Below are 21,489 nucleotides of genomic sequence, written 5' to 3'. Positions count from 1 at the left end.
TTACTTAGGTATATTTTAACAAGTTTGGCATTTAACTGTTGTTTTAAACCAAATAAAATTTAAAGATAGGTGCTTATTGGGTTCGTAAGCAAAGAAGTCCACAAATAAATTCTTATTTAGGTATGAAGGCGCTTACGAAAGGCACTAGGTAGGTAATTATAGATGTTCAGTGTTCACAGTTGGAACTTAATTGTTATTATTAGGAAAATAAATTTCAAAGGCAGTGCTTATTAGCTTCGTAAGCAAAGAAGTCCTAAAATAAATGTTTATTTAGGTATAGGCACTCACGAAAAGCACTAGGTAGGTAATTAGGTACCTATAGATTATTTACATTAGGTAAATAAGTTTTAAAGGCAGTGCTTATTAGCTTCGTAAGCAAAGAAGTCCTAAAATAAATGTTTATTTAGGTAAAGGCACTTACGAAAGCACTAGGTTGGTAAGTATAGATCACCCACAGTTTGGATTAACTTAATTGTTATTTTAAGGCAATTAAGCTTGAAAGACAGTGCTTATTAGCTTCGTAAGCAAAGAAGTCCTAAAATAAATGTTTATTTAGGTAAAGGCACTTACGAAAGCACTAGGTTGTTATGCACAGCCATAAAATAGATGGGTAGGTAATCTTAATGATTTTAAAGATTCTATATGCAATTAGACTAGATGTAGGCTTAATATTCACTATTACATTGATTTATGCACATAATAGAAAATATTTTATGCCTTTAGAGTCTAAATTCATTGCCTGCACAGACTGAAGGGGACAAATTAGGGACAAAGAAAAGGAACTGGCTCACTCGATTTAACAGGCCACGTCCATTGCTTGATGCTCCTTGCCGGTTCTCGATCTTCCAAACTGCTGTAGACCTCGTCGGCTGAATAGGTAGACACAACACAAGATCCAAGTCTTCGATCGAAGTCGGCTTGCGGATCGTTGTCTCGTTATGAAGCGTGGCGTGGCACTTTAGATGCAAGTGGATTTCTTCGCCAAAACTTCGTTGTCCGAAATTGCAGGTCCTGTCACGGTCGCCATTTCTTGTTCAGGATAGGTGTCGAACAAGCTCGAATAACAACTAATGATGTTTAAAGCATTATATTACTACTGTACAGAATTGAGAATAGGTAACATGGTGGACACACAGGCCGCGCGTAGCTGTCTATCTGACCGCATTTCGAATGTCGGGGTTCTCATTTGAGCACTTTATACGCGGCACGTCACTCGACACATATATATAGGTACGCACACATCCTAGCGGCGCGAACAAGTAGATAAGCTCTGTTGTTGCTATGTAAATTAAATACATGATCTACGGTGAAGTCTGAGTTTAATTGAATCAGTAATAAGTGACACAACAGTGGTGACCCCGCAGCTGAACAAAGCGCAACCTGGTCGTCGTACGGTAATTCAAGCACAATGAACCCGATAGGCTCGCCTCAGAAGGGTGCGCCGCAGGTTATGAAAGTGGAAGAAGGTATGGCAAGTATCTCTGTGTCGGCAAGAATACCCGAGTTTTGGAGAGAGATGCCTAGACTTTGGTTCGCCCAATTTGAGGCGACCATAGCCCCTCAGAAGCAGGGAGACGAGTGCCGTTTCCAGTTGGTTGTATCGAAATTAAATCGCGAGGCGCTTCAGCAGGTAGCTGATATCATTTACAGCCCACCTGAAACAAATAAATACCAAGTGTTAAAAGAACGGCTGTTACAAGTTTATGAGGAGTCACCGGAGCGACAATTCCAGAGGCTGGTTGGAGAGTTAGATTTGGGCACTCAAAAACCATCACAGCTCCTGCGCAGGATGAAGGAGCTGGCAAGAAACAGCAAGGCTAGCGATGAGACGGTGAAGAATCTATGGATAACAAGACTGCCGGTACCCGTGAAGACAGTGCTCGCAGCTAGTCAAGACCAACAAGTAGACAACCTAGCCGCCATCGCAGACAAAGTGATGGAGAATATGCAGCCAATCACGGGAGAGACGGCAGCGGTAAGCAGCGAGACACCGGAAAGGACGGGCAGTGAGGTGATGCAACAGATAAACAAAATGATGACAGAGATAGCGGCGCTACGTGAGGAAGTCGGTAGGAGCAGGGGTAATCGAGGATTTCCCAGAGGTCGATCCAGCTCAAGAGGCAGACCGACCAGGGCAGGCTCGCCAAGGCGGAGCCCAGCTAGTCCGGATTGGTTATGTCACTTCCACTACAAGTTCGGATCCAGAGCGAAAAGGTGCGAGCAGCCGTGCAGTTGGAAGGGCAGGTCGGAAAACTAGGCGCGGCAGGCTCAGGTGAGACGCAGAGTTCTGTCGCTGTTTTGGACAATCACCGTCTCAGTGTATTTGATGTGAAAAATGCTTTACGTTTTTTGGTGGACACAGGGGCTAATATTAGTGTGATTCCAGCCTCAAAAGTGAGTAAACAATATATTAAAAACAGTGAGTCATATAAGTTGTTCGCTGCGAACGGCTCAGAGATAAAAACATTTGGGACAATAACTTTAGAGTTAAATTTGTGTTTAAGAAGAGCATTTAAGTGGAGTTTTGTAATTGCGAACGTAAGTCAACCAATATTGGGTGCAGATTTCTTGAGCCATTTCCAGCTTATAGTAGACCTTAGCTCAAAGAAAATAATTGACAAAGTCACAGGGTTAACGGTAGCAGGACCGCTAGTTAAGTGTAACGATGCGTCGATTAGTACATTCGATAGTAAAATGCAATATCATGATATTCTGTCCACTTTCCCCAACATTACTAAACCACTTAATTTTAAGGAGAACTTAGACCAGGCTGAGCATAATGTGTACCATTATATAGAGACCTCCGGCCCGCCTGTTTATGCTAAAGCGAGACCGTTGCCCCCAGATAGATATAGGTTAGTTAAAGAAGAGTTTAGAAAAATGCAGGAAATAGGTATATGCCGCCCATCAAAGAGCGAGTGGGCCAGTCCGCTACACGTGGTCCCGAAGAAAGACGGGCAAATCCGTCCTTGCGGTGACTACAGACGCCTCAACGCGATAACGAAACCAGACCGCTACCCAGTACCGAGACTACAGGACTTCACGTACTGTTTAACAGGTAAGAATTTTTTTTCTAAAATTGATGTTAATAGAGCCTTCCACAATATTTTAGTTAACCCGGAAGATATAGAGAAAACGGCGATCATTACCCCATTTGGTTTATTCGAATTCCCTCGCATGACCTTTGGCTTAAGAAATGCGGCACAGACGTTTCAGAGATTCATGGACCATACAGTTTTGCAAGGGATCGAATACATCAAGGGAACAGCCGGCGAAAAATCGGCGTTGTTTTGTTACATCGATGACGTCATTATAGCGAGTGAAACGGAAGAAATTCATAGAGAGCATGTTAGGTTAATTTGTGAGCGTTTCGATAGAGTAGGCATTACAATAAACGCGAGCAAGTGTTCGTTTGGTCGCAACGAAATAGAATTCTTAGGATACGCGGTAACCCGAGAGGGCATCAGTCCGTTGCCCGATAAAATTAAGGCGATCGCAGACTACCCTAAGCCCGAAAATATTGAACAGCTCCGACGATTTTTAGGAATGGTAAATTTCTACAGGTCTCATTTACCAAATGCAGCTCAACACCATGCGCATCTTAATAGTTTTCTGCATAACGCGAAAAAGCACGATAAGACAAAAATCAATTGGAACAGCGAGGCAGAGAAAGCATTCGAACAATGTAAGGTAAGCCTCAAAAGCGCCGTTACATTGTCGCACCCAATTTCTAACGTTCCTTTAGCGCTCATGACAGACGCGTCAGATACGTGTGTAGGCGCGGTGTTGCAACAGAAAGTCAACAGTGTGTGGAAGCCCTTAGGCTATTTTTCCAAGCGACTATCCGATGCGCAACGCAAGTATAGCACGTACGATCGAGAGTTACTAGCGATCTACATGGCTATCACACATTTTAAGAATATGATCGAGGGACGGCAACTGACAGTATTTACGGATCATAAACCGTTAACTTTTGCACTAACTAAAGTAAGTTCAGAAAAAGAGACCCCAAGGAGAGTCAGGCAATTGTTGTATATTAGCGAATTTACCAGCGATATACAACATATCACCGGAAATCAGAACCCGGTCGCGGACGCATTATCGAGAATAGAGACCATTGTTTTCCCAACGGTAATCGATTACGAGGAATTAGCTAGGGACCAGGAGGTAAGCGATGAGGTCATGCGGTTACGAAACGATTGCAATGTAAGCAGTCTTAAGTTGGAACGTGTTAGCATGTTAGATAACCTCCATACCTACTATTGTTAGATACCATACCTACTATATTCTACCTATTTTTGTTACTACCTAGTATTAGAGATAAGTACTAAACTGTTACTAACCTTTAGCCCTTAATCATATACTCACATTAGTAAATAAGTCTATTTTTGTAATCAATTATACTGTAAACAAATGCTTATACAAACAAACCAAATCTCACCCTCGCCCTTTAGAACACTCGTTATCCCCTCCAGTTCCAAATAGCATAAATACCCCAGATATCCCAAAATCCTTACATTCTATTTCCATTTCTATTCTACATCGTTACTCTGTTTCTTTAGTATTAGTTTCTTAACGTTATTATTGTTCTATTATTTTTAATATAATTTTATTAAGTGTGAATTAAATCTATTAATTTTTAAAAAGCTTATTAATTGCCGCGTTACGTAACAATTTTGGCGCAGTCGGTAGGATAATTGCGTAATAATTACATTAATTGTGCAAATTATAAGACGACCAGAACGTGCGTCGAGAGAAAATAGCTCAAAACGTACGGTAGCCGCAAGCTTTTGACAAGAGTCGCCGAACGCAATGCTCCTCATTTTGATGTTACTGTGGTAAGTGGCTTAATTTGTCTGCTCAATTCCTATTTTTCCTTGTGTACTATTTTATATCTATTTTATTCTATTTCTATATGCCTAAATCCATCAAAAACGAACCATACACCAAGTCTCTATATCCCAGCTTATCTCAATCACCAATACACGACACAAACACAATGTCACTAGAAATTAACACGTTATTAAAACTCATCCCAACATTCGACACCGCAGAAACACAACAAGTTTACAGATTTGTCCGGTCTTGTGATTCTGCATTCCTTCTAGCTGACGCCGAGAAGGAACAAATCCTACTCGTCTATGCACTCAATAATATAACGGGTACATGTGCTTCCGATGTCCACTCTAGACAATATACTTCATGGGAAGACCTTAAGTCCTATCTTATTGAGAAATTCTCCAACGTCAAGACGATTTCACATCTCAATTTAGAACTGCAGTCAATGTTCCAAAAACCAGCTGAAAGCATAACCGACTTCTTCCACAGAGTCGACTTATGCCGAAGCAAAATAATTGAAAAATTGAACACCGAAATCAAAGACAGTACGTTATTAGGTCGGATGGCAACAACCGAAGAGACAGCCTTAAGCGTCTTCGTGAACGGCCTTAGCTCCGAAATAGGTACAATGTTAAGAACGCGAGGTTTCCAAAACCTAACTTTAGCTGGGCGTTTTGCCATAGAAGAAGAAAAAATACGAGCTATGAACACAGCTAGGCAATCTTTATTTAAAAATAACACAAATCAACATAAACCCAGCTCACAACGAACTCAAATCGTTCCTAATCCCCGTGCAACTTATAATTCATACCCATCAAGTCCGAAAATCTGTAACTATTGCAAAAATCCAGGTCATCTAATATCTGAATGTCGTAAAAGAGCATATAACAATAACTTGCGCAACAATATTCAGCCGAACCCCCTCATACAAAACTCGCTACCAGCCTCCCTGGCACAAACACGCCCGTCAACACAACGAGCCTTACCAGCCCCTTCGGCACAGACACGTCCACTAATGCAACGTGCTCTACCAGCTCCTCCAGCTTATGCAAATAATTTAAACGAGGAAGCGACCAACGAGATGAGCAGCTCGTCGGAAATCGCTTCAGCCTCCTGCTCAATGATCCAAACCCCGACATCGAGTTTGAACCTAGAAAATCTCCAACTCGAATGGTAAGCAGACCTACTCTGCACAAACAAAGCCTTAGTCGCAGTTCCCAAAATCCAGTCCATCGGGGACACAATATAACTGCCTCTAAAGAAATCAACGACGCATCGCCAGTCTATCGGAGACAATACAAAGATGCATCTACGCAAACCAATCAAAATTCAATATCCTCGAACACTGTATCTGAATTTCAATCAAAATCGGTAACTCACGAACAGGGTAACCAGCCCCAAACCCGCAGTACTGATGAAATTACAAACTCCGAATCTTTCAACAATACTAAATCTACCATTTCTGCAAAACCTACTACCTCTAACAAATCTACTATTTCCACCAACTTAACCAAGCCTACCATTTCCACTGATTCCACCAATCTCTCAAAAAAACATGTCGATCCAACTATTCCTACGAAATCTCCTCGAAAGTCTACCAAATCACGATACCATTCAAAACCTAAACCTAAACCTAATCGAAAACATCAAAATACTATTTCTACTAATCCAAACCCTATTCAATCCTACTCCGTATCACCTCTAAATGACGTACCTCCCGAGAACTTATTACATTGCACATTCCAAATAGAAAATCGACCCGTAACTCTATTAATTGACACTGGCGCAGGAATATCTATATTGAGACGAGACAAAATAGGCACAGCTCAACTGAATAACCTAGACAAAGTCTCAATAATAGGCATTTCTAGCTCGAACGCATCAACCACCAGTTTCGGCTCAGCGGAAGTTTCTCTAGACAACTTCCCAAAGTTTAAGTTTCATATAGCCAATTTGAACCTAAAAGCAGATGGCATTTTAGGTAACGACTTCATGACTCAGTTTAACGCCAATCTTTACATAAAATCGAAAACAATGCGCATACGTGATAAAACCTATAAGCTTCATTATTTAAACGAACCCGCCGCTAATTACGGTCCAAATAAACAATTTCTTGCAAGCCGAACGGAAACCATAATTAGATGCAAAACAAATAACATTGACTCGGGCACAGCTATTATTGATAAACAAATATTAGCTAATGGCATCGTTATTCCTAACGCATTAGTAAATGTCACAAACAACTCATTCTATATCACTTGTGTAAATGCTAACAAAAACGACGAGATAATCACTACGCCTATTATTAATGCGGTTCCATTTAATGCTAATGATTATAGTGTTACAAACAACAACACATCCCAAGAACCTATAACGATTAACAACATGAACTCTTTAGACCGTCAAAGAAAAGTTATGCAGTTAATAAGAAAAGAACATCTAAATCCCGAAGAATCAGAATCTTTAGACAAAATAGTTTCCGAATTTTCAGACATATTCTTTATTGAAGGCGATTCTCTCACATTCAGCAACCACACGAAACATCGAATACCTACAACCTCTGACAAACCCGTTCATACTAAGACTTATAGATTCCCACAAGTTCACGAAAATGAAGTTAAGACTCAAGTCCAGAAAATGTTAGACCAAGATATAATTCAACCTAGTTCATCCCCTTGGAGTAGCCCAATCTGGGTTGTTCCTAAAAAACTTGACGCCTCTGGGAAACAAAAATGGCGTTTAGTCATAGATTACCGCAAACTAAACGACATAACTGTAGGTGACAGCTATCCACTTCCTAACATCACTGACATTCTAGATAAACTAGGACACTCTCAATACTTTACTACCTTAGATCTTGCCTCAGGATTCCATCAACTCGAAGTCGAACCCGAAGACATTCCTAAAACAGCATTTAACACACCCTATGGTCATTATGAATACAAAAGAATGCCTTTTGGTCTTAAAAATGCTCCTGCCACCTTTCAACGTGTAATGGATTCCGTACTCTGCGGATTACAAGGTGAAAGATGCTTCGTATACCTAGATGATATTGTTGTTTTCGCATCAAGCCTACAAGAACACGAACAAAAACTTCGTGAAGTATTTTCTAGGCTCCAAAAATACGAACTCAAAGTCCAACCTGACAAATGCGAATTCTTAAGACGTGAAGTAGCGTACCTAGGTCACATTATTTCTAGCGAAGGCGTAAAACCCAATCCAGACAAAATCCAAGCAGTCAAAGATTTTCCAGTTCCAAAATGTTGCAAAGATATAAAAGCATTTCTAGGTCTTACAGGCTATTACCGACGATTCATCTCAAACTTTAGCAAAATAACTAAACCACTTACTAGTCTTCTCAAAAAAGACACACCTTTCATTTGGGGCGAAACGCAACAAAAAGCATTTGAAGAATGTAAAAACCTGCTAATTAACCCACCTATACTGCAATATCCTGACTTTACAAAAGAATTTGTTTTAACCACTGATGCTTCAATACACGCCATCGGCGCAGTTCTCTCTCAAGGGCCAATAGGCAAAGATCTACCTATAGCCTATGCATCTCGTACACTTAATAAAGCTGAATCAAATTATTCCACTATAGAGCGCGAATTATTGGCAATCGTTTGGGCCGTCAAACATTTCCGCCCTTATCTATTCGGTAGAAAATTCAAAATTGTGACTGACCATAAACCACTTACATGGTTATTTTCTATAAAAGACCCAGGTAGTCGTCTCGTTAGATGGAGACTAAAACTAGAAGAATTTGACTACGAAGTCATTTATAAAGCAGGTAAAAGTAACACAAACGCCGATGCACTTTCACGACCCCCTGTCATGAACACTAATGTTGTAGACCTAACACTCGACGATGACGATATTTCAAATTCTACTCAAAATCCAAAACCTACTGAAGTATTCTCAGAAGATTATCTCCAAATCAATTACTCACATTTTTTTGAAAACTCCACTTATAGCTTCGACACTCCAAACCTCCATATCTCTCCAGACAATCTCTTAGATGACAGACATAAAGACATATTTATTCCCATTTCATGTGAACTCTCAGATAAGAACGACCTTTTTAACACTGCAATCTCAACATGTTCTCAAGTAGACCCATATTTAGAAAAACCCAAAACACTTTACGACGTCGATTTAGTAGTTTCAAATAACAAACAAAATATGTTTTTCGGTTGTACAAGGCCAACACATTTCGACTCTTGGGATTCTGAAAGTTACTTCAAAACTCTTCTAAGTTGTTTACATCACCATAATTCCAAATCACTTTTCGTCCCAGATCTCAAAAATGACCCGACATGTAAATTACAAGGTAACGAACAACTACACATCACCGCATACTTAGCTGACTCCTATGACTGTGAAATAACGATTTGTGAAAATAAAGTCAAACATCCAACCCCAGAAGAAATCCCTGAAATTTTAAAATCATTTCACGATGACCCTTTATCAGGACACAGAGGAATAGTAGAAACGACACGTAAAATCAGATCCGAATATTTTTGGAATGGTATGACTGACACTATAAAAGACTATGTTAATAACTGTATGACATGTCAACGTGGTAAAATACAAAGAAAAACATACAAAGCTCCCATGGTTATAACAACCTCTTCTACAGAACCATTCGAACGAGTTACAATTGATTTAGTTTCTTACTCTGACATTACAGGTGACTCTAACAAATACATACTGACTTTACAAGACGACCTAACTAGATTCGTTCAAGCTTATCCCATTCCCGATAAACAAGCAATCACTATCGCTAAATCCCTTCTAACCTTCTGCCAACATTATGGCATCCCAAAACGTTTTCATTCAGACCAGGGTGGTGAATTTGTCAATAATATCCTGAAACAGCTAATGAAACTTCTAGGCTCACAACACACGTTCAGCACAGCGTATCATCCACAGACCAACGGCGCATTAGAACGATTCCATGCAGTACTTAGAGATCACATACGTATGTACTCAACGAAGAAGTCCCACAATTGGGATCAAATAGTACCACTTGCAATAATGTGCCATAATACCTCACTGAATCAGTCCACAGGCTTCACACCTCATGAACTCCTATTTGGATATAAACCTCGTTTGCTTTATACCCTTAAAGACTCACGTGAGTACACAACAAGTGACTACCTCAACGACCTTAACGAACGTCTTAAAATCTCTCGTGACATTGCTCAAAGAAACCTTAACAGCATGAAAGATAGAGCTAAAACACGTTACGACAACAACATCAAAAACATAGCCGATTTTCAATTAGGCGATAAAGTAATGCTCCGCGTCCCAAATCCTAATAACCTAGATAGCAAATGGGAAGGACCATACGAAATTGCAAGAAAAGGATTTAACGAAAATTACATTATAAGGAAATCTGGTAAAAACCAATTAGTTCACGGCAATCGCTTAAGACCGTTACAAGATTGTAATAATCAACTTGATGCCTAATTTTAATTTATATATTAGATAGTTTTAGATAGATTTTTACATAAAATAGTTATACAATTAAAATAATATTTTTCAGGTCGCATCATTTGGTGTGGCCAATCCTATCCAACAAAATCAACCAAATAATGAAACACAACAATTCAATACCAAACTCGCTGAAATCATGAATAACCCATACTTTAGTTTTACAATTCTATCTTTACTTAAATTTATATTTTACATATTCTTATACAAACTTTACATCTTTATAATAAACTCATTTTTGATTTAAAGGTTTCCGAACAAATTTCAACTGTCTCCATTCAAATTCTCGAATCCGTCTTTTCTTTGGAGAAAGAATTAGATGAAATTATCATGAGTATATTGTTTATAAAATCGGCAGCAATCCACCCTTCTATCATCTCAACTTTGCGAATCTATAAAGAACTTTCAGCAACAAACCACCTAAGAATTAATAATAATTTAGTCCTCCCTATAACACTACAAAACATTCACAACATTCTAGAATCCACGACACTTACCTCTTACATTTACCTCAACAAACTTGTATATGTATTAGAATTCCCTTTAGTAAAAAACAAAAAAAATTCAATTTATATCATATGTATTCTATTCCCATCAAACATCCCAATTCCTCATATTACTCTACCCTATTCCCTGAGCATACATACCTTGCCACTTCCACTACGCGGCAACGCTACATCACTACGAGCTTCTTGGAGAAATGCAAGACATTCGCAACTAAAACAAGAGTCTGCAAAGATCTTCCAGTTTATAACTACAACTCCAAACCTATATGCGAAATAACGATCTTACAATCATCAAGCAAAGAACTTCCAGAGAATTGCGAACTCACTACATTTTCAGCGCATATCGACACCTTTTAATCACATGGGAATAACCAATGGATATTTCTATTAAGGTTTAAAACCCCTTATGTAGTTGAATGTGGAGAGGAAATCGAACATCATGAGATCTTTGGCTCTGGGATCATCTCGTTAAACCCAGGATGCAGATTCTACACAGCCTTTGTAACATTAAATGCAGAAGAAGACACCATCACCAACTTCACTCATCCAATCGTAATGGTGAACATTGAAGATGCCTGCACTCCTGAAATACTAGAACAATCAATTCCTCCAGAATTACAACCAATCTCAGTAAAAAACATACCACTAGACTCGCTGCACGTCATCAAGGATCAGATCAAAATACAAAAACAACTTCTGAAAGAGCATCAAAACTCTTTCAATCACAATTATTCCAATCCCAAATACTCTTTTGCCGCTATGGCACTGGGCACATCAATGCTCATTTTCCTAATATATAAATGCTGTCCCTGGCGTCGCTTCTGCTTACAAAACCGAAACCAACCAAATCGAAATCTTCAACCCAGCGGATGCATTCAAATTTTCAACAATTGTTTCGACAACTCTCGTCGGCATCAAACCATTCCAATGGCTACGATCAACACGAATGCAATTTCAGAAGACGAAGAAGAAGAAGAAGAAGAAGACCTACCAACAACAAACCCAAGATCGCGCACACCAAAGGCCCGATCTTTATTCTAAGAGGGGAGGTGTTAGATAACCTCCATACCTACTATTGTTAGATACCATACCTACTATATTCTACCTATTTTTGTTACTACCTAGTATTAGAGATAAGTACTAAACTGTTACTAACCTTTAGCCCTTAATCATATACTCACATTAGTAAATAAGTCTATTTTTGTAATCAATTATACTGTAAACAAATGCTTATACAAACAAACCAAATCTCACCCTCGCCCTTTAGAACACTCGTTATCCCCTCCAGTTCCAAATAGCATAAATACCCCAGATATCCCAAAATCCTTACATTCTATTTCCATTTCTATTCTACATCGTTACTCTGTTTCTTTAGTATTAGTTTCTTAACGTTATTATTGTTCTATTATTTTTAATATAATTTTATTAAGTGTGAATTAAATCTATTAATTTTTAAAAAGCTTATTAATTGCCGCGTTACGTAACAAGCATACCTAACGTTAGTAAAGGCATTTATTGTGATGTAACAGGGAACCGTATTAGGCCATACATAACAGGGAAGTTCAGGAGGCATGTTTTTGAAGCGGTTCATAATATAAGTCACCCCGGAGTTAAGGCAACCCTCAAGATGGTAGCACAACGGTTCGTGTGGAAAGATATGAATAGGGATGTCAGGTCTTGGGCAAAAGCGTGCATTGAATGCCAGAAGGTCAAGGTGAGTCGGCACACACTTTCAAAATTAGAGTCTTTTCCACCATGCCAGAGGTTCGATCATATACATGTCGATATAGTTGGGCCCCTACCGACATCACAAGATGGATACAGATACCTACTTACCATCGTCGACAGGTACACACGATGGCCGGAAGCGTTGCCCATCAAGGACATTACAGCGGAGACGGTAGCCGAGGTAATATATACAGGGTGGTGCAGCAGGTTCGGGGGAACAAAATGGCTGACTTCGGACCAGGGCAGGCAGTTTGAAGCGGAAGTGTTCCAGAATCTCATGAAATTAATGGGGGTGCAACGTATCAGGACAACCCCGTATCACCCACAAAGTAATGGGTTGGTTGAGAGGTGGCATAGGTCTCTCAAAACAGCAATTACAGCAAGAATGATTCGTAGCGAGTGTTGGGTACAGGAGTTGCCAACAGTTTTACTAGGTCTCCGAGCAGCATGCAGGAGTGATTCAGGGGTAAGTGCGGCGCAAATGGTGTACGGGCATGATATCAGGTTACCTGGCGATTTTTTCGCGGAAAGTTCGTCGTACAAAGGTAATGACCCGTACACATTCGTGGACAGATTACGCAAGACGTTGCATAGTTTTAACCCCGTAACTCGGAAAGGCACCGATCCTAAAGAGACGTTTTGCCACCCCGAGTTACACAAGTGTACGCATGTGTTTGTAAGGAATGATGCGGTACGGAAGCCATTAACACCCACGTACCAAGGTCCGTACCAGGTAATCAAGAGGAACAAAAAATGTTTTTTAATTCAGCTACCTAATAGGGAGTTATATATATCAATAGACAGACTGAAGCCTGCATTCATATTAAACGACGAGGTTGACGAGCGTTGTGAGTATAAGGAACCGATTATAACGCCAAGTGATAAGGTAGAAAACTGCATGCCGCCAAAGACCTCACGTAGCGGCCGTAGAATAATTAGACCAGTGCGGTTTGCTGAGTAATGAGTTAGGCAATACAGAAAAATAATGGTGTATTTTTATTGTATATTTTTATATTACGCAGTAACGTAAAGCAGATGCAACACAGTAATTAGGTCGAACGTGAGCAGAATATGTAACAAGTAGTATATATTAATTAATTAAATAATATAGAAATCATTTGTTAAGTAGTAACAGTACATATACGTATCTATTAGCGAGAGCAACAATGGGTTACGGTCAGAGTAAAGAGGAAAGGAACCAGAATAATGTGGCTATTGAACAGACCGTGTCGAATAACGGAAACTTAGAATCAAAAATTAACTTGCTGTTTGCATTGCTGGGCACTGTAACGATATTTTTATGTATAATCTACTGCTATGGTGTAAGGAACCAAATCAGGAAAAAGATTGGGAAGTGGCTACGTAAAGAGGCTGCTAGTGTCGGATTGGAGGTCCCGACAGTAAGGATCCAATCCACCCTACCGGGTGTCACGCAGAACCAAACGTATTAGTGGAATATGTGTAATAAGCGGAGCTCGTATTTCGTAATGTGTTGTAGATGTAGGAATGTGTCGTAAAATATAAAACCCTAGCATGGCCCTTACAGGTATCTAGGAAATAAAAGAACGTTACAAGTTTTGAAGAAAATTTATGGTTATGTGTTAATAGTGTTGAGTACCACTTATTGTGCCAAGTCGGTTAGGCGCGTGTAACTTTTAGTCCCACATCAAGTGACCGTAATGTGAAGCCTTTCTGCCGTCCTAAAGCTAAAGTGTCGTTAACTACCAAAACCAAGTTTCGAGATATGATCAAAAAAGCGCAAATTTATAAAGAAATGATGCCATTTGCTAACTAATAAACGTATACAAAACTTGAAACTATAGAAATGTAGAGCAAACAGAGCACTTTCGAATAGCTGTATTTTTAAGTTTCTAGAGTAAATAATAATTATAGCAGGAGAGTTTTGGCTTTTTAGTCTAGCATTTTTTCTAACAACGGCTTATGTTTACATAACTTAAATGTCGTTAGATTACCCTTTAAGACGTTTATGGCTTGGATTGCATTTACTTTTTTTATCTTTTTACGGAACTTAAAAAAATTATATAATTCCTAAAGTAAAATGACTCTAAAAGACTTTAGCGACATTATATGTTAGGTTATGATCCTAAAAACTATCAATAACAAAACACTTAAATGCGGCTCTTGTAATTTAAACACATTTTAGTTTAGAAGAATAGAAATGATTTGTTTACAGTAGCGTTTTTTGGGGAGACTTGCTAAACTAAAATGTGGCTTACTACAAAAGATCGCACCGTAGCGACGTTTTAGGTTAGCATTGTTTATAAATATTTGAGGTTTTCCAATGAAAATAACGGTAACTACAACAATTGAAAGAGCGTCAGTCCGAAAGTGCCCATGCTCGTCTAGAATCTCCGTTATGTACCGATGAGCAGTCAGTGATCCCTGTTCACGAGCTCCTCCAGTCCGGGAAACACACACAAGTTCGTATTTCCGTCGATTGACATGCCACCCCAGAACATGCTTGATCTTCCGCCATATTCTACTCTTTCTTCTATGCAAGCCTGAGCAAATCGTTCGCCTTGTCTTCTGTACACTCTCTTTCGCCCGTCATAACAAAATAAAGATACTCTTGTCACATCCGAGAAGAGTCCAGCCCTCCATTGGTCGAGGGTTCAGTTGACATGTTCACGGGCAAATTGCAACCTTTCCCTGCGATGCTGTGCAGTTAATTTCCGACCCCTAGCAGGTACGCGGGCCGCAATTTTCTTCTCTCGCAACCTTCTTCTAATCGTAGACGTGCTCACTGTAGCTCTGCGAACTTCTCGGAGCTGCCGTTGCAGCTTAACGACATTAAGGAATCGATTGCGCGAAGAAGATATCACAATAAAGCGGTTGTCTCTTTCGGATGTGCAGCATCGTTGACCTGATCCATGCCTCCGGATGTAGCCCCCAGTCTCTTGAAACCGTTGGAATACCCGCTGCACGGAAAAACGACTCAAATTAAGTTGCCGTGCCACATCACATTGTCGCATCCCTGATCGCAGTAGTACAACCACTTGAGCGGCTTCTTCAGCAGTAGTGTCCACCTTGAGGGTTAGTTTTCTTGCAGTTAGAGTTAACGTGTGTCCTCTTCAACGTTTGGATGGTGAATGACCTTATTTTATACTTACTGGCCATTTTATAGCCCATGAAGTTCAAACAAGTCGTGGTCCCTATAATGAGGATTTTTGCAACATTTTCTTTGACGTACCGTATTCAGAAGGTTTATATCGTTTATGAAATGTAACTATTGTTTGATAAAAGGTCGTTGAACGTTCTTTGCATTGATATCAATACTATTTGGGTTAGATGTACGGACTTGGTAATATTACAGGTTAAAGCCTCATTTTCAGATAGGTGCGATTTTTGTGACGCCGAGTGTAGTTTAGCATTATGAAATCGTAGTTTGTTTGCTTGCTGAAAAGCTACTTCATTTTATACACATAGAAAAAACAATTTTAAAACATGAAATGTTTTTGCAGTATTACAATAAATATTTGAAACAACAAAAAGACACGCCTCTTACGGCCGGCGAGTCTTTTTGTTGTTCCTGCCACTAGTAGCTAGTTCATTATTCATTTATTTTAATAATAACTATTAATATAAATATAAATAATGACTGTCGCAAAACGGAACACTAAATGGCTGCAACTATAAATAATTTCAAATGCATGTTTCGCGCTCTTATAAAAACAAATATTTGCTTACAAACAAATATTTTGTCCGCCATCGTTACGAAATTGGCGGGAAAACACTGAGCCCGTGCGCCACATCTACTCCAGAAAGCTCTTGCAGGCGCACTCAGGTGCACTAATGACTAAATTAATTCACAATAAAGTTACAACCTGGTGAGATGCGGGAATAGTTAGAGACATTTAAGTTATGTATTGCGGGATAGAGTCATTTCAGTCTAGGAAACAATATTTTTTTGCAAAATATAACTAAACTGTAACGCGTTTATGTGTGATTAAAGACATTTTAGTCTAGCATTTTCGTTTAAAGACATTTAAGCTATGGAATTTAAGAAAAAAAACCTTGTAGCAATAAAAATTAACGCCGCTTAGAGACATTTTAGACTGGCAATGTCAGTTAAATACGTTTAAGTATTGTTATTATATAAACAGGTAGTTACTTAACGACGTTCTTCATATTGCTATATCAAAAACTACTGCAGCTAGGAAAATACCGGTTAGATTGGTCGATAGAAAAAAAAATTCTGAGTAAGATAGTGTTAAAAAGTCAAATTTGACCAAATGTTGGTTAACGACGTTTTAGCTTGAGGAGGGCAGCTTTGTTTACAATTATAGCGATCTACATTCCAAGTGGCGCGTAGTCAGCAACAAAGCGACCTGTGAGCTCAGTAGTAATGTTTGAAATCACTATATAAAAATTTTTTGTGTGTTGTAGAAACAAAAATTTTTTTTTTTTTTTTTTAAAAGGGGGGAATATTGTGGGGGACTAAAAGGGCTGATGTAAGTAAAATGGAATGAGCCGCCGGCGCGCGGCAGAGTCGGGCAGTTGGTTGGCGCCTACCAACTCGGTTGGTCATGTACATAGTTTATAAGTAGATAAGCTCTGTTGTTGCTATGTAAATTAAATACATGATCTACGGTGAAGTCTGAGTTTAATTGAATCAGTAATAAGTGACACAACAATAGTATAGATGATAATTATGTTAGAATTTCTATAATGTTCGTAATGCCTATAACCCCCTGCCAATTTTTGAATAGTGCCATTTTGTTTTCAATGTGAGAATTGTTTTACTATTGGTAGGGGCAATCGCCATCGCCGAATATGTCATGTCGCCCGCACTAGGCATTATTTACCGGCTACATGGAGTAATTTGAGGTTGCGGTGGAGTTACCGAGGAATTTCTAGGCGCAGGTGTGGGACGCTGGAACCACGGACATACCTACGTATACTCTATATCAATATAATCACACTAATATTATAAAGGCGAAAATTTGTATGTGTGTGTGTGTATGTTTGTTACTCCTTCACGCAAAAACTGGATTTGGCTGAAATTCGAATAGAGTTTTTTTTTTATTCACTATAGGTAAGCGCTTGACCACAATCACACCTGATGGAAAGCGATGATGTGGTCTAAGATAGGACGCGTTTACCTAGAAGGTAAACGCGTTCCAAGGTATCAAGGTAGATAGATAATATCCTGGATTAGCACATAGGCTACTTTTTATCCCGGAAAATCAAAGAGTTCCCACGGGATTTCAAAAACCCTAAATCCACGCGGGCGAAGTCGCGGGCATCGGCTAGTACAAGATAAAGTTGAAAACTAAAACCCGACTGCGATCGTCTTAATAGACGCTAAATATTATAGTAAAATTGTTTTTCTGTCGCTTGGTATATTTTAATGTTGTAGTACATTTATATTTATGAACTCAGAATTTTCTCCACTTCCATTTGACATCCACTCGATACAATTGCAAAAAAACATTTTGGAGTCAACTTTTTGTCATGTAACATCCGTTAGGTCATTTTTTTGGAATAAAATGTAACCTATGTCACCCGGACCTTTACGACGAATCGATTGATACCTCATTCATCAAAATTGGCACAGTAGTTTAGGCGCTACGGTGGAACACACAGAATCTGGATGCGAACAAACACACATACACACATATATACATACATAGACTAAAATCATAACCCTTACTTTTGGCTTTGTAAATTGTCCGTCTGTCTAAATTGTCTTTTGTTAACTAAAATTGTATAGACCCTCTATACAATTTTAGTTAAAAATGACATACCTACGTATACTCTATATCAATATAATCACTAATATTATAAAGGTGAAAATTTGTGTGTGTGTGTGTGTGTGTGTGTGTGTGTGTGTGTGTGTGTGTGTGTGTGTGTGTGTGCGCGTGTATGTTTGTTACTCCTTCACGCAAAAACTACTGGATGGATTTGGCTGAAATTCGGAATGGAGATAGATAATATCCTGGATTAGCACATAGCCTACTTTTTATCCCGGAAAACCAAAGAGTTCCCACGGGATTTCAAAAACCTAAATCCACGCGGACGAAGTCGCGTACAAGTAAAATTGTATAGAGGGTTTGTTCATGTCACCCTCATGGGAGCAAAATCATATTCCATTGCGCTAAAATTCTTAAAAGCAGCCTTTAGAAACCCAATCATAACAATACTTAACATTTTATTTTACCTATAATCAAGTTACTCGTTCTTAGTTATTAAAATTTATACTTTCTCAAAATGATGGATCGTAAGATTTATATATTCAGATTCCCGAGTTTTATCATTCATTTATGATAATATATAAAATTATTCATCCCTTACAATCCCCTTCTGTTTTTAAAACCTTTAAAATTTTATGAATCCATTTTGTACACTAATCGCTCTTCAAAAATTCATACTTTGAATGTTAAAAGTTTGACCGATGTTTCATCAGCTTTATCAAACTTTGCAGATAATTTTTTTTAAAGGTCACGTAGGTATCAAGTCCTTGTCAGTGATTTCACTTGTTGAGGGATGTTGCAGTAAGATCGAAACGGGCTAACCTTATTGATATTATGGCCGATTCACACCAATTGCGTATGCAGCACGTACACATGACACGTGCGTAGTGACGCGCGAGAACCCGTAGACGTAACTGCCACGCAAGCGGTATGCCATGTTTCATACAGTTCCATACATTACAACGGAATGGTATGCGCTATGTCTACGCTTACGCAGCCTGTGTGACCGAGCTCTAAAAGAAGTAGATACGTTGCAAAGGTAAGTAGGTAAGTACCTACAGTTAACCGGTAGGAGATATGACACATCAAACTTTAGAAAGAGATTTCTGCTTCGTAGAGCTCTCCACCAGTCATACATACCTATGTCATATTTCGTCGGTCTCAACGACAGAGACAACACTCTACGATACCGTTATCTCTTTCTAAAGTTCGATGATATTTTCTGCCAAGAACTGCCAGTAAAGTGAAGACTTAAACGAAAACACTTGGTTCCCATTTTGTACATTGTAAAGCGCCATTTATTTTACTCGCGTTCGTTTCGTTTCTTCCGTCTTACTCATCAGGGATTACGAATTATATTTAGTGTTTAGTGAAAGTCTGCTATTCAAAAAATATATAACAAGAAAGTAGGTAATTTAAAATACTACTTAACCTTTTATGAAACGTTTGTCTCTAAAATTGGTCGAAAATGGCATTCAAAACGGTCCACAGCAAAAATAAACGCACCGAAATTCCACACACTAAAGTTAATTATCATAAAGCGTAACAAAACTACGTAGAATGGAGCTGCAATGATAATATCCATGCGGTGGCTGGAAATTATAGCAGGCTTAAAATAAACGACGAAACCGTGGATAATTTTATATTATAATAATTTTTAACAACAGACCTTGGCGAGCTTTTAGTCTGCTGAAATAATAACTGTCTTTGAGTAGACAAATGATTCTTGTTTTATTAATATAAATAGTGAACTAAGTTTTTACTAAATTTACATAGCCTAGGTACACTCTACTTTGATCACTACCAACCCAAATATACTCGGCACCATAGGCTGGCTTTAATGGGTCACGCCCCTTAAGAGGATCGTCTAGTGTAAATTTTCATACGAAAAGCGATAACGTTTTTCTCCCTGTAAATGTAATCCAATTTTCATAACCAAAATTGTCTAAAGCTTTAAAAAACTATATAACAGCATATTTGAAAATACTTGCGTCGCGTTTTGTCACTGGACGATAGTCTCAAAACAAAAATTTCGCAACAAAAAAAACACTTACCTATAACAGGTATTTAAATAATAAGTCAAGTTTTATTGAAATCGAACAGAATCCATACTAATATTATAAATGCGAAAGTGTGTCTGTCTATCTGCCTGTCTGTCTATCTGCTACCTTTTCACGGCCCAACAGTATAACCGATTCTGACGAAAGTTGGTTCAGCTTATATCCCAGGGACGGACATAGGCTACTTTTTATCCCGGAAAATAAAACCGTTCCCACGGGATCTATGTTATAATCTAAATTCACGGGGGTGAAGCTGCGGGCATCAACTAGTTAGATATAAAACTGTAACTGGACGATATCTGTGCAGTGTACACTAAATTTTATATTTAAAAAAAAATTAAGCATTTTATTGGGACAGTCTACTCCTGCGATAATGCGGTCTATTCATGGATGTAATTCTATCCTTAACCTCGCCATGCCGCTCTTTGCCTAGTCGCCTATGAACGAGCCGACCCTGGCTTTGATGGTACTTAAGTTATACGTGGCAGGAAACAGACGCCGCCGCCGGAAGGGGGTCTACCTCGGCGGCTCGTATCAGAAACGTACAACCAAAACGTTTCATACAAGTTGATCGGATGTCAACTACATAGAACGAAGAGCGACCGAAAGTTTCCGTTGAAAATTCACATTATTATGTTATTAAAAATAGATTATTATTTTTTCTTTATTTACAAAAGCCAGCCAAGCGCGGGTCAGACTCGCGCACCGAGGGTTCCGTACTCGGGTATTTTTTCCGACATTTCACACAATTAATCAAAAACTAGTAATTGAATTTTAAAAAATCTGTTTCAGAATGAACAGGTCAAGCCCTTTCTTTACCCTCTTGGTATAGTTATATTACTTTGAAAATTGAAAATACTAATTATTTGTTCATGAACACATTTTCATGTTTTTTTTCTGTGATTAGCCACAAAGTGCTATAAGTCCTACGTACTTGCCAAATTTCTAGGTCAACGGGAAGTACCCTATAGGTTTCTTGACAGACAGACAAGAAAGTGATCCTATAAGGGTTCCGTTTTTCCTTTTGAGGTACGGTACCCTAAACCTCACTTTTACCTGAGAAACCTAAAAGAATTCAACGTACAAGAATGTAAGCAGCCCAAACCTTATTTGCAAGTAGGAATTTTATAGCCTCCGTATCAA

The 21,489-nt window shown here is 38.8% G+C and overlaps 2 protein-coding genes and 1 pseudogene across 2 annotated transcripts; all 3 read left to right on the top strand.

Annotated features, from left to right (window-relative positions):
* Positions 1-1,408: 1,408 nt before the first annotated feature.
* LOC123875869 lies at positions 1,409-2,163 on the top strand. The gene is made up of 2 exons (XM_045921927.1): positions 1,409-2,011; positions 2,101-2,163. Exons 1-2 carry the CDS (start codon positions 1,409-1,411, stop codon positions 2,161-2,163), a joined length of 666 nt encoding a protein of 221 aa, XP_045777883.1.
* A 2,506-nt stretch (positions 2,164-4,669) lies between these two features.
* LOC123875868 lies at positions 4,670-5,895 on the top strand. Its single transcript, XM_045921925.1, has 2 exons — positions 4,670-5,801; positions 5,843-5,895. Exons 1-2 carry the CDS (start codon positions 4,916-4,918, stop codon positions 5,893-5,895), a joined length of 939 nt encoding a protein of 312 aa, XP_045777881.1. The 5' UTR covers positions 4,670-4,915.
* A 5,021-nt stretch (positions 5,896-10,916) lies between these two features.
* Positions 10,917-11,885, top strand: LOC123875571 (annotated as a pseudogene).
* The last annotated feature ends 9,604 nt before the right edge of the window (positions 11,886-21,489 follow it).

This window comes from Maniola jurtina, chromosome 20 (assembly GCF_905333055.1).
Source record: "Maniola jurtina chromosome 20, ilManJurt1.1, whole genome shotgun sequence".
Classification (NCBI taxonomy): Eukaryota; Metazoa; Arthropoda; class Insecta; order Lepidoptera; family Nymphalidae; genus Maniola; species Maniola jurtina.
The sequence above is the reverse complement of the archived record's forward strand: the minus strand, read 5'-3'. Positions and strand labels throughout refer to the sequence as shown.